The 13869-nt window shown below is 42.6% G+C and overlaps 1 protein-coding gene and 1 pseudogene across 1 annotated transcript in view; one reads left to right on the plus strand and one right to left on the minus strand.

Annotated features, from left to right (window-relative positions):
- The window catches only part of PSMA6 (proteasome 20S subunit alpha 6), a 36516-nt gene extending 24670 nt beyond the window's left edge, over positions 1–11846 (minus strand). Inside the window, exon 1 of the mRNA XM_012736509.3 lies at positions 11686–11846. Coding sequence (XP_012591963.1) covers positions 11686–11704 — 19 coding nt within the window. The 5' untranslated portion in view covers positions 11705–11846. The remainder of the gene's footprint in view (positions 1–11685) is intronic.
- On the plus strand, positions 10694–11715 carry LOC105855497 (large ribosomal subunit protein uL13 pseudogene; annotated as a pseudogene).
- Positions 11847–13869: the final 2023 nt, after the last annotated feature.

Raw genomic sequence — 13869 nt, forward strand, 5'->3', positions numbered from 1 at the left:
TCTGTAACAGTTACTAGATCTGTGACCCTATGCAGCCTCCCTAAGTCTGGATTCCCTTATCTGTTAAATTTGGAGAATAAGATCCATTTTATGGGGGCCATTGTGAAGATTAAATGAGAGAAGGCAAGGAAGTTCTAAACAAAGTGCCTAGCATAAAATAAGCACTGATCAAATGGTGGCTGTTATTATTGTTGCCTTCCCATTTGGTCAGTTACTGAACGCTATTGATTATTCCTATGGAATTATTCTGCCTGCTTTTCATTTTTGTTTACACTGTCCAAATTTAGACCTTTTTTACAGTTTACTCTGGCACAGTAGAGTCTCTTCTTGTTGATCCCTCCCACTCTTGAAATCATTTTTTAGAGCAAGATCTCATTAGATTGCTTCTCTGCCTAGATTCCTTTGGGCTCCTCACTACTGAATAAAATGTAGTCTCTAGGTTAGTGCTGAAGCTGTCTACAAGTTGACCTCTACCTATCTTTTCAAACTTCTCTTCCACTTCATTCTCCTATTTTTTATTCAAGGGCTACATTCCGTAGCACTGCTTGGATCTGCACTGCCTGATCACGCCTCAAACTCCTCCATAACATTATCTCTCTAGTAAGGACCACTATATTCCCATCTCCTCTCCTAAGAAGCTCAAACCTGCTAGTCTATCTCTTTCTCCCCTATATGTCTACTGCATGTAATTTGAATCTTTTACTAACCTGAACCAAAGGAAATGGCCATTTTGTAGGTCAAATATTGGCAATTAAATGCTTTAACTTAAAGAATTATGTATCTGGGCTTCATGAAAGATTGGCAGGGCAGAGGCAGGGTACTTTTCATCTCTGTACTCTCCATTACCCCACGCCCAGGGCTTGCCTCATAAGAGTTCAATAAATAACTGTTAAGTGGAACTGAAAACTGTAGAAAGAAAGGGAACAACTGAGGAATGTTTTCATAGCTGCAAGCCTTTGTGTGCCATATAGACATGGCTGTGAATGTTCACTGCCTTGCAGCGATGAGATATTTCAAATCACACACAATGCAGGCTTTGAGAATTATTTTACACATTCAAACAAATCTTGACTCCCTCTTGAGGTTGCATTTAAGATGGGCCCTGAAAGAGGCATGGGATTTAGGATGGTGTGTGTATATATATACATATATATATATATATATATATATATTTTCCCACTCCTTTTTTTTTTTGCATTCCGTCCTTTTTTAATTTTTATTTTATTTTAGCGTATTATAGGGGTACAAGTGTTAAGGTTACTTATATTGCCTATGCCCCCCTCCCCCTATATATTGATTTTATTTTTTGAGACAGAGTCTTGCTCTGTTGCCTGAGCTAGAGTGCGATGGCGTCACCTTAGCTCACAGCAACCTGAAACTCCCAGGCTCAGGCAATCCTTCCACCTCAGCCTCCCGAGTAGCTGGGACTACAGGCATGCACCACTACGCCCGGCTAATTTTTTCTAATTTTAGTTGCCTGGATATTTTCTTTCTATTTTTAGTAGAGATGGGATTTCGCTCTTGCTGAGGCTGGTCTTAAACGCCACCATGCCCGGCTAATTTTTTGTTTATATATCTTAGTTAGCCAATTAATTTCTTTCTATTTATAGTAGAGATGGGGTCTTGCTCTTGCTCAGGCTGGTTTCGAACTCCTGACCTTGAGCAATCCGCCTGCCTGGGCCCCATATCATTTATGGGTAAAGAAAAGGGACCAATGGGGCACCAAATGTGGGGTGCAGTATGACTTCTGTGATTTACATGAGGCAAATTGGTTACACTTTTACTCATAACCCCTTGAAACCCTCCCTCCTCAGCCCCCCAGAGTGCTAGGATTACAGGTGTGAGCCACCACGCCTGGTCCTAGGATAGTATGTACATTTCAATATTCTTAAGGATACTTCCTGGAAGGAATCAACTTCACTTTCAATATGAACATAAATTGAAAGCTAGAATTAGAACCTCAGGCTGCTTGAGGGCTATGACCACCTTTGCTTTGCTCACCAGTGTATCCTCAATACCAAATTGTTCCTAGCATTAAATAAGCACTCAGATCATTCATTGAAGGTACACTCTCACTATTTAGGTTTCCTATTATGTTGGATTGTTTTTCTTTTCTTTCTTTCTTTTTTTTGAGACACAGTCTCACTTTGTTGCCCAGGCTAGAGTGAGTGCCGTGGCATCAGCCTAGCTCACAGCAACCTCATCCTCGGCTCAAGCAATCCTACTGCCTCAGCCTCCCGAGTAGCTGGGACTACACGCATGCGCCACCATGCCCGGCTAATTTTTTGTTTATATATCTTAGTTAGCCAATTAATTTCTTTCTATTTATAGTAGAGATGGGGTCTTGCTCTTGCTCAGGCTGGTTTCGAACTCCTGACCTTGAGCAATCCGCCTGCCTGGGCCTCCCAGAGTGCTAGGATTACAGGTGTGAGCCACCACACCCGGCCGAATTGTTTTTCTTTATTAGAAAAGATTTGTGGCTGGGCTCGGTGGCTCATGTCTGTAATACTAGCACTTTGGAAGGTCGAGATAGGAGGATTCCTTGAGGCCAGGAGTTTGAGACCAGCCTGAGCAAAATAGCAAGACCCTGTCTCTACAAAAAAAAAAAAAGCCAGGTATGGTGGCATGTGCCTGTAATTCCAGCTACTCAGGAGGTTGAGGCAGGAGGAGATCATTTGAGCCCAGGAGTTTGAGGCTGCAGTGAGCTCTGATGACATCACTGGACTCTAGCCTAGGCAACAGCTACCCAGTCTCAAAATAAAAAAATAAAAAGGTTGTGATTAAACAAGAAATCTAAATCTCAATCCCCTAAAAGGTCAGAGATTTTACATTAGAATTTGAGATTTTTCCACACAGGCAAATGAATCCTCTGGGAAATCTTTCAGAAAGACAAAACCCTTGCTCATTCCATTATAATGGGAAATCCCCTGGCAGCAGGCTTCATGAATATATGCCACTGGGTGCCAGGCAGCAGCTAAACTACTCACCCAGATGGACTTTCCCCTGAGCTGGGGAGCTTTCACCAGAGTCTGGGTACCAGCACTCCCGTAGCTTTAACACAAGCCTGTGGGGCAGAATTGCTATGTCTGTGTGGAAACTTTGATCTTCCTCTCTGTGGGGCCACCAAATTAGACTTTTTGAAATGACTTTCTGGTTTTTTGAAAAGTTTTAGAAATGACTTGACATCTCGTGAGTCTTGGAAAATCTCCTGGGGGCCTCCATTTGGCAAGGCCCGCATTCTCCCCTGGGGGTGGAGGTAGGTGGAAGGTAGGGGTTACCCACAAGGCAAGGTATAAAGTGGCAGCGTAGATTCCCAGTGACTGAAAACATCCTGCATCACATGGCGTTTAAAGGCAAGATAAGAATTTAGCCTTTAGCTTAAGATGCTCTGTTGGCAGTTTCAGTGAGCTAGGGAATAGAAAAATGAAGCCTTGTGTTTCTTTTCCATGTGGTATCAGCAGGTGTTGCAACACAATGCTCTGTGAATTGGCCAGTGGTAATAGAGTATCCCAGGACAGTTGGGATTTCCAGATGTTAAGAGGCCCCAAAGGGCACCTTGGCAAGGACAGAGCTAGGGATGTGGCAGCTCTGGGAAAACAATGAGAGGAAGGTAGGGAATGTCTAGCTCTCTGGCCAGACATTCACCAATCCAGAACTTCCTCAGAGGACTTGCTGAGGGCAAGAACCTGGTTCTATTTATATTTTTCCTTTTTTTTTTTTTTGAGACAGGGTCTTGCTCTGTTGGCTGGGCTAGAGTGCAGTGGCATCACTTTTGGGCTCAAGTGATCCTCCTGCCTCAGCCTCCCAAGTAGCTGGGACTAGTAGGCATGCCACCATGTCTGGCTAATTTTTCTGTTTTTTGTAGAGATGGGGGTCTCACTATGTTGCTCAGGCTGGTCTTGAACTCCTGCCCTCAAGTGATCCTCCTGCCTTGGCTTCCCAAAGTGCTGGGATTACAGGTGTGAGCCATACAGCCTGGCACCTTCTTTATCTTTTTTCTCAGACCAATCTCAGTCCTGTATTTCTTTCTGCACCTTAATAGCTATGGTGGCTACCAAGAACTTCAGTCATTTTGGATGAGTCTTGGGGAAGGAGAAAAGGGTGATTTCTCTGTATTCTAGTTATATCATTTATGGGTAAAGAAAAGGGACCAATGGGGCACCAAATGTGGGGTGCAGTATGACTTCTGTGATTTACATGAGGCAAATTGGTTACACTTTTACTCATAACCCCTTGAAACCCCTTATTGAACCCCTGATAAAATTCCAATAAAGCAACAATCCTTAGCCCCCTTGTCCATAACATCTAGTGTGGACATTGAGCAGGATGGATGTTCCTAACATCTCCCTCTAGTCCCAATGGTGGGTGCAATGCAGTGTCTCTGTAAGCATAGCAGTCACACAGCTCTCATTATTTCCCTTCTGTGCCACCCCTTCCTTACCAGTCAATATAATTCTGTGCCTGGATTCTCTCGGCCATTCTCAAGAATGATAAATGCTATTCTTTCATTTGAGAGGGAATAAACTTGTATCAGTTCAACCCAAAGGACTTTTAAATACAATTATCCATTAACCTTTCTACTGAGCCAAAATCTTTAGCTTTTCAGTTCACCCTTGATTTTTAGCTAAAGCAACTTCACTATTATCCTCTTAAAACTTTTGATGTTTGGCCGGGTGTGGTGGCTCACGCTTGTAATCCTAGCACTCCCAGAGGCCGAAGTGGGAGGATTGATTGAGCTCAGGAGTTCAAGACCAGCCTGAGCAAGAGTGAGACCCCCATCTCGACTAAAAAAAATAGAAATTCTCTGGACAACTTAAAATATATAGAAAAAATTAGCCAGGCATGGTGGTGTATGCCTGTAGTCCCAGCTACTTGGGAGGCTGAGGGAGGAGGATCGTCTTAGCCTAGGAGTTTGAGGTTGCTGTGAGATAGGCTGATGCCATGGCACTCTAGCCAGGACAACAGAGTGAGACTCTGTCTCAAAAAACAAAACAAAACAAAACAAAACTTTTGATGTTTCTTTTGTTTTTGCAAACTCTTCTTAAATGAAGACCCAATGCTCAGCTGATCTCTTGTTTCTGAAAGCCAAGGACTTTGAAAAACACTAAGAATTCTCATGGGTCTCCCCAGAATGCTGGAAGAGGCAATGGAAGACCCCAGCTGGCTTGGGCTTAACCGTTAGTGGTTTTTAACACACAACTTCCCTTTAGGGATGATAACACAGGAAATTCTTCACAGCTTGAGAGAACAGCAAATGTCCCAGTGAAAAATAAGATGGGGAAGAGAGAGAGAAGGTCCTGAGCTTTGATCATGAAGAGGCTGTGCCGTGAGTGTCAGATGCACTGGGTTAGAATCTGAAGCCTTGCCACAGGCTACCTGGTGATCATGACCTCAGTTTCTTTTCTCAAACAGGTGAGCATGCAGTACCCACTTTAAAGGTATAAAGTAAAATATATTTAACCACTACAGTGAAAATAAGCCACCTTCGAGTAGACTTGAACTCAGCTTGTCTTTGTAAAAGGAAGGGCTCGGGTGAATAAGGCCTGGATTTTTGGTCATTTATTTTGATCTATCCCTAGTAAAGAATAAAAGAAAGTATGTACTACATGGGCCTGCCCTGTACACTGCTATTATTCAGAAGTGAAACTTAGTCTGTCCTCTTAATTTGGAAAGCAGCCAATTCTTTTATCCTGCCCACACACATGCAGCCTCACTGTGAATATAGATGGGGGCTAGGAATCAATCAGTTCACTGAGGTTTTCCTACACATGCTGTTTCCCTCCATGTTTGAATCTTTATGAATCTCATTTAGATTTTATTCACTCTTTTCTCCATGTCCCCCAGCTCCCTGATCAGGTGGGGAAAGGGAGGTGCAGGGGTTGGCCAGGCACCGAGAGAGTGAGTCAAGAGCAGAAAGGAAATAAGACTTAACAGCCTTCCCTTTAGCCTAGAGACACTTCCTCTTCCTTGAGGTTTCCTAATTGGCTTCCTCTAATTCCTATTTTCTTACCACAAAATTAAGTCATCTCTAATGCTCAGAATGAACCAAGTTCTCTTGGGGTAATTGGAGAGAGGGAGAGAGAGAACACGAATGAAGTTTCTCCTTATTTTGAGCAGTATTTTCAGTCACTAAGTTAGGAACTAGTTTTTGAGAATACAGTTATTGATGGGAAAGCAAGATAGTGCTCCAGTTTTATTTTATTTTTTTGTTTTTTGTCTTTCATTTATTAGCAGGATTTGAGAGGATCCAGTTTTATATTCTACTTGCTTTAAAATGACTTGATGGCCCTCAACTGGGATCCCCACACTTCATTCAAAGTGCATTTAATGTATAGTGGTGAAACAAAGGCAAGTTTCAAAAATCAACCACACCGAGGCAGGTGAATCATTTAAGCTCAAGAGTTCAAGACCAGCCAGATTAAGAGCGAGACCCCATCTTTACTAAAAATAGAAAGAAATTAGCTGGACAGGCCGGGCTTGGCGGCTCAAGCCTGTAATCCTAGCACTCTGGGAGGTCGAGGCGGGTGGATTGCTCAAGGTCAGGAGTTCAAAACCAGCCTGAGCAAGACCCATCTCTATTAAATATAGAAAGAAATTAACTGACCAACTAAAAAAATATACATACAAAAAATTAGCTGGGCATGGAGATGCATGCCTGTAGTCCCAGCTACTTGGGAGGCTGAGGCAGTAGGATCGCTTGAGCCCAGGAGATTGAGGTTGCTGGGAGCTAGGCTGACGCTACAGCACTCCAGCCCAGGTGACAGAGAGAGACTCTGTTCCCCGCCCCTCCCCCCAAAAAATTAACCACAGACAGCAGATTTAGACATTAAAACATTCCAAAGATTAAAAACTCTTGGATGATGTCTTACAAGTGCATAGCAAGTTTTATTACAGTTACCACAGTGTCATGTACATAGTAGATGCTTAATAGATAAATCTTTAATTCACTTAAGATATGGTGTGATTATAGAGGATAGCATTGAGAGGTTACCATTCTTTTTGGAGGATCAGTGTGGCATCAGACACCACAGATTAAGTTCCTGCTTAGCCAGCTCACATACAAAATACCAAGGAGCAAGAGGGGAATTCACTCAAAGGAGAAGTGGGTATTAGAGGTAAAAATCAACAAGACATTTTTCAAACAACTTCTCCAAAGTAATTTATTCTTTATGTATTTATTTATTTGAGACAGAGTCTCACTCTGTTGCCCAGGCATGAAGGCAGTGGTGTCAGCCTAGCTCACAGCAACCTCAAACCTCTGGGCTCAAGCAATCCTCCTGCCTCAGTCTCCCGCTGGGACTATGGGCGTGCACCACCACATCCGTCTAATTTTTTCTATTTTTAGTAGAGATGGGTCTCACTCTTGCTTAGGCTGGTCTCCAACTCCTGAACTCAAGCTATCCTCCTGCCTTGGCCTCCCAGAGTGCTAGGATTACAGGCGTGAGCCACCGCACCCAGCCTCCAAAGTAATTTAACATTTATTGAGCCACTTCTATGTGCAAGAACCTGGGCTAGCTGCACTGGGAGACACACAGATGAACTAACTGGGGTTCCCACCAGGATTCAGTGGGAAAGATGAAACATAGATGAAAGCAAAGCTAGTCCAAGGCAGTTTGTGATGTATAAGGAAGAGAGTAACAGAGCACTGCTGAAGAGGAAATGACCTTAGATGCAGATGGGCCAGAAGGAATGTAAGACTGCCTGCTGGAAGAAGTCTACTCAAGCTCAGCCTGGGAGGACAGGGAAGATTGTAACAGGTGTGTTAGATGTTAGGAGCAGTGTGGGAGGCACTACAATGCAACATGGAGTGAGAGTGGCATGAATAGAGAAGCGGAAGAAGAAAAAGTACCTGTGCTTTGAGTAAGCTAGGCGATGGACTAGCTTGACTAGGACACAAAAATATTTTGGATTGGGGAACAAATGAAGAGAGGAGGCTGAATGCTAAGCTAAGGAATTTATGCTCCACTTGGAAGGAAATGGGGAGACGTTTAATTATTTTTTTATATACACAGGTTTTGCTCGTAGTCCATGCACCACCATAGCTCACTGCAACCTCCAGCTCCTGGGCTCCAGCAATCCTCCTGCTTCAGCCGCCCTAGTACCTGGGACTATAGGCGGGCAGCACCATGGCTGGCTAATTTTTGCATTTTTTTGCAGAGATGAGGTCTTGCTCTTGCTTAGGCTCATCTTCTTTTTTTTTTCTCTTTTTCTTTTCTTTCTTTCTTTTTTTTTAACTTGAATTTTTAGTTTAAACTTAGGCTGCTTTTGAACTCCTGGCCTCAGCAATCTTCCTGCCTCAGCCTACGAAAGTGCTAGGATTAGAGGTGTGAGCCACTGTGCCTGGCCAGACATTTTATTTTTTTGAGCAAAGAGGGTGGCATGATTACCATTATGTTTTGGGCTGGGAGTGGTGGCTCACACCACTGCTTTGGCACACAGATCCTAGCACTTTGGGAGGTCCAAGTGGGAGGAATTCTTGCGGCCAGGAGTTAGAGACAAGCCTGAGCAAGAGCAAGACACCTTAGCCAGGCATAGTGGCATGCCTATAGTCTCAGCTATTTGGGAGGCTGAGGCAGGAGGATTGCCTGAGCCCAGGCTGTAGTGAGGTATGATGGTGCCACTTCACTCTAGCCTTGGTGACAGAGCAAAGACCCTGTCTTGATAAAAAAAAAGTATTTCATTATTCATAGCAGCACTATTTGTGATAGGCAAAAAGTAGAAGCCATCCAATGCCCATCAACAGTAGAATGGATAAATTGTGGTAAATTCATGCTATAGAACATTTTATAGTAATGAAATGAATGAAATACAACTACATGCAACAATATGGATGAACCTCACATGTTGAATGAAAGAAGCCAGACACAAAAGAGCACATCCTGGATGATTCCATTTATATAAAGTATAAAACATACACAATGAAAATATACCATTAGAAGACTAGATAGTGGTTACCTCTGTCAGGGTAAGAAATGATGAAAGGGGGCCTAAGGGAGCTTCTGAGTGTGATGAACGGATTGCGATATAACTTGATTTTTGTTTTCTACTCTTCCTTTGATTTTTCCTCACTTTAGATGAAAACTCTGGCAGGTCTCATTACTGCTCTGTTTCTCTTGGATAATACATAGTACTAATATCTCTTTAACGAATGCAGACACAATTCTGAAATTAGAACATCCACTTCTAAAGTGAGAATGCCAAACAGTGTTGTATCATTTCTACTCCACCAGCTTAGGTTGGCTTCGGACTGAAGCCTCCAGTGGAGAAGGGGTGGGGGTATGGTTGCCTTTTCCTCTTTAATCACTCTTGGCTCAATTCCCCCCCTGACTTGCTGTTATTTTGGTCTAGCAAAGGTAGATGATGAGCAGTGGAGGGTTGGGATGAGGAGAGGTGAGGGTGGGTAGCTTAATGCTTTCTAGGTCCAGCAGATGTTTAAAGCTTGTGTCTCTAGGGAGCCTGGCAGATGGTTAAAGCTCTTTCAGGAAATTAATGAGAATTCAATGCAAGATATAAGAAAAGACCGTCAAGTGGGATGGTATAATTTTTCTAACGGTATAATTTTTCTAGCAATACTGAGAAAATGGAATGGTCTGTGGCTACTCAAAATTAGGTTTGGAATTGAAAAGATAGATACAACAGGAGGTAAAAAAAAGAATGAAAGAATGTGCACTGCTGTGGAAGCCATCTCTCGCATGAATGCTCTGAGAGGTGGGCTGGGGAGGAAGGCAAGTGAGCCAGATGGGGACAGACAATTGAGGCCTCCTAGGTGAGGAAGGGACAGGACTAGAAACAGCTCAAGGAACTGGTGGTTTGGTTGAATGAGTGGGGCAGGTAAGGAGGTTGTGGTCAAAATGAGGAACTTGAAAGTTTAATATCCTGAAACTAGAGCTGTTTTCAGTAGTCAAAAACATCCAGGTTGATCATCTCACAGGGGGACAAAAATCACAAGACCAGCCAGGCACGGTGGTGCATGCCTGTAGTCCCAGCTACTAGGGAGGCTGAGGCAGGAGGATCGCTTGAGCCCAGGAGTTGGAGGCTGCGGTGTGCTATGACTGCACCTGTGAATAACCACTGTACTCCAGCCTGGGCAACATAGTGAGGACCTGTCTCTCTTACAGACAAAAAGCATGAGACCAGAATACGCATGGAGTTGAAATCTCTGGTGACACTGGCAGTGGCAATGGGAGAAAAATATATTCTATTGGCATTTATAAAGCACAAACTGTTCAATACTGATTTCCTCACATAAACTTCCCCTGGTGTGTTAATGAACAAGAAGAATCACATGATTTTCTTTAAAAAAATAAAAAGATTTTTATCTGTGTAAAGCAGCCATTCTTTCTTAGACTTTCTCTTCAATAACATAGTCTGACCAGAGTTTATTTCTCTAGGAGTTGGAGATTAGAGGGCCTGACTCGGAAAAGACCCATTTCATCAAGGATTTGACCACTCCTGCCAGAACAGGACTGAGTGCCAAAGGACGTGACCCTTAATCTGAGCCAATAGCTATTATCAAGATGACAGCTTCCTGGAACACAAATTTCCTTCTGAACACAAGCAAAAGCATTAAGCAGAAGTTGGTGAGTTTATAGCTATGCAAGTAGTTTTTTATGGGATACAGCAAAGCCCTAGCTTAAGCTGGCTGCTCCTTCTTAGGAATTTACATCATTATGATTAGAATACATGAGGAAGAAGTAGGAGAAGACTATAAGAACATTTCCCAGGCGGCTGGCTCCTGAAGATGGCAGAGGGGCAGATCCTGGTGCTCGATGGCAGAGGCCATCTCCTGGGCTGCTTGGTGGCCACTGTGGTCAAACAGGTACTGCTGGGGTGGAAGGTGGTGATTGTGCGCTGTGAGGGCATCAACATTTCTGGCAATTTCTACAGAAATAAGTTAAAGTTACCTGGCCTTCATCCACAAACGGATGAACACCAACCCATCCCATGGCCTCTATCATTTCTGGGCCCCCAGCCACATTTTCTGGTGGACTGTGGGGGCCATGCTGTCCCACAGGACCAAGCGAGGCCAGGCTGCTCTGGACTGCCTCAAGGTGTTTGATGGGATCCCACCACCCTAAGACAAGAAAAAGCGGGTGATGGTTCCTGCTGCCCTTGTGTATCTGAAGCCTACAAGAAAATGTGCCTATGTGGGGCGCCTGGCTCATGAGACTGGCTGGAAGTACCAGGCACCGACAGCCACCCTAGAAGAGAAGAGGAAGAAGGCCAAGATCCACTACTGGAAGAAAAAGCAGCTCACGAGGCTACAGAAACAGGCAGAAAATAATGTGGAGAAGAAAACTGACAAATACACAGAGATCCTAAAAGCCCATGGACTCCTGGTTTGAGCCCAATAAAGACTTTATTCCTCAAAAAAAGAAAAAAAAAAAGACTCTAAGAACAAGGAAAAGTTTTCATTTTCTGTCAGGTGAAAAAAAATGTTACAAAACAGTTTACAGAGAATGATCCTTTTTAAAAAAGTGGCTATATATGTATAGAAAAATAGGCATAGGTACGTATAAAAACTTAATAGCAATACATTGCTCACCTATGGAACAGAGGATAGAAAAAAATACAGCTTTGGATTCTAGGGCAAGGTCATTGAAAAGAAGAAAATATACGAATGATTTATTTCAAAGAATTAGTAATACAGTACATCTTAAGAATCAATCTGAGCGAGGGACTTACTTTTCCGAAGACTTGCCATAGCCACCTCCAAAGAAATCTATTTCAACAGGTAGAGGCTCCATCCCATTCTCGAAGCCTAGGACACTACTCCGCTCCAGCAGAGCCACATGGACAGAACTGTCAGGGGATTCCACTGGCACCCTCAGGACACTGACATTCTCTGTTCTGATGCAGTCATAGAAAGCACAGGAAACCTCTTTTAATAATAGGCTTTCAATAGTTAGATGTGAACTGTACTTCATACCAAATAATGTTCTGGTCCAGCTGAGAGTGATGAGGCAATCTGGCCTTGACTCATTAAAATGAATTAATGTCTAACATATTAGAAATTAAAGCCCCTACCAATGATTTGGGCTGGATTTTAAATAGCACCAAAGAGATGACTGGGGTAGTCATTTTAATGTGGTTGAAATTAATCTTCTACACCAAATTATTCTTGTCAGAAGTTACAAAAAATCTTTATGTGTCACTGCTATTTATAACACATTATCATTATTATCTTAATAACTCAATTTGATAAGCGTATACTTATAAGGGCACTCTAGTAGCAAAACAAACTATTTTTAGCTGCTATTGGTGACTAGATAATTGTCTTCCTGTTTATTTCAATCCCTAGTTGAAAGCAAGTTGTGTATGTAGTAGAGTCTCTGGAAGCACTGGTCAGATCAAATACTGCCAGCAAAGAACAAACTTGGGTGGAGAGCTTCAGGGAATTATGAAACAGCATAAAATGGAGATGAGGAAAGAAAATTAGAGATTTCTAAAATTTATTGTATTTGCTCATCTGTGGTCTTGTCTCTTATATATTTTTTCATCCCACTATTTTTCTATGGCTTCCTCTAGGTAGATATCTGAATGGTACTCCCTAAGTTTATACAGTATAGACCAAGCAGGCTGCTTGCCACTGGCGGGGACAAGACAGGAAAAAGCTGGTCTTTTCTCCCTTCTTCGCACTCCCAAGTGCCTTTTACTAACTTCCTTTCTTATTCTTGCTCCCCTCCTGCTTCCTGTAGCTACTGGGCTATACAGATGCCTCATTTTCCTACTCCTCATTCTCTCATGGAATTTCTACCTAGGGTTGCCAGACTTAACAAATAAAAATGCAGAAGTCCAGTTAAATGTAAATTTTGCATAGACAATGAATACTTTTAGTATAAGCATGTCCCTGCAATACTTGGGCTATACTTAGACTAAACATTATTTGTTATTTATCTGAAATTCACATTTAACTAGGAGTCCTGTATTTTATCTGGAAGCCCTACTCCTTCCTTGTGGGCAACAGGAGGATCCAACAGCTGTCTGGTCCCCATTACCGAGAATTCTATCTGCTTAAGCTTAAGTTCCAGTCTTGAAAGAATGCTCACATCTAAATACCACCATTTCATCACAGTGGTCTGTGTTCCCATACTCCCTGTCATTCCCATAAGGGCTCCCTTACACATTTTTCACATTGAATTCTGAATTGATGAAGGATGGGCAAGATACCAGATCTGGATTCCATTTAGCTCTGCATCCAACTGCCTTGATAATTTTGATTTTTAGCAAATGAAGACTCACTGTGATGGAGCAGAATTCAGGTGCCTTTATATTACAGCTTTCCTTTCCATTCAAGCTTCAGGATGAAGCTATCGGGAAAGAAGAGATCTAATGGTGAATATATATCATATATTTTATAGTACCTTAAGACAGTTAAAAAAAAAGTGATAAATCTGCTAGAGGACCAAGGAAGCAGTAATTATATTTAAGTGTAAACTTGAAGAGAAAAATCAATTTCATGTGAAGGACAAGCCACCTCAGATGAGGCAGTCTCAAAAGAGCCCTAGAGCATCAACTAGGGCTTTTCCCTTGAGATTTTCTCTTTACTGAGTCTGAGAACAGCGGGAAGAAAAGATAGTTTAAATTCAGGAGCATGCCAGAGGGAAGCACAGAGGGAAGCACAAAGTACTTTAGAAAGACTAAAGTGGCAGAGTCAATGCCCTTCCAAAGTTTCATTATTCATAACTGACTTTATTTTTTTTATTTTTTATTTTTTTTTTTTTTTGAGACAGAGTCTCACTTTGTTGTCCAGGCTAGAGTGAGTGCCGTGGCGTCAGCCTAGCTCACAGCAACCTCAAACTCCTGGGCTCGAGTGATCCTTCTGCCTCAGCCTCCCGAGTAGCTGGGACTACAGGCATGTGCCACTAT

This window comes from Microcebus murinus, chromosome 6 (genome assembly GCF_040939455.1).
Source record: "Microcebus murinus isolate Inina chromosome 6, M.murinus_Inina_mat1.0, whole genome shotgun sequence".
NCBI classification, from domain to species: Eukaryota; Metazoa; Chordata; class Mammalia; order Primates; family Cheirogaleidae; genus Microcebus; species Microcebus murinus.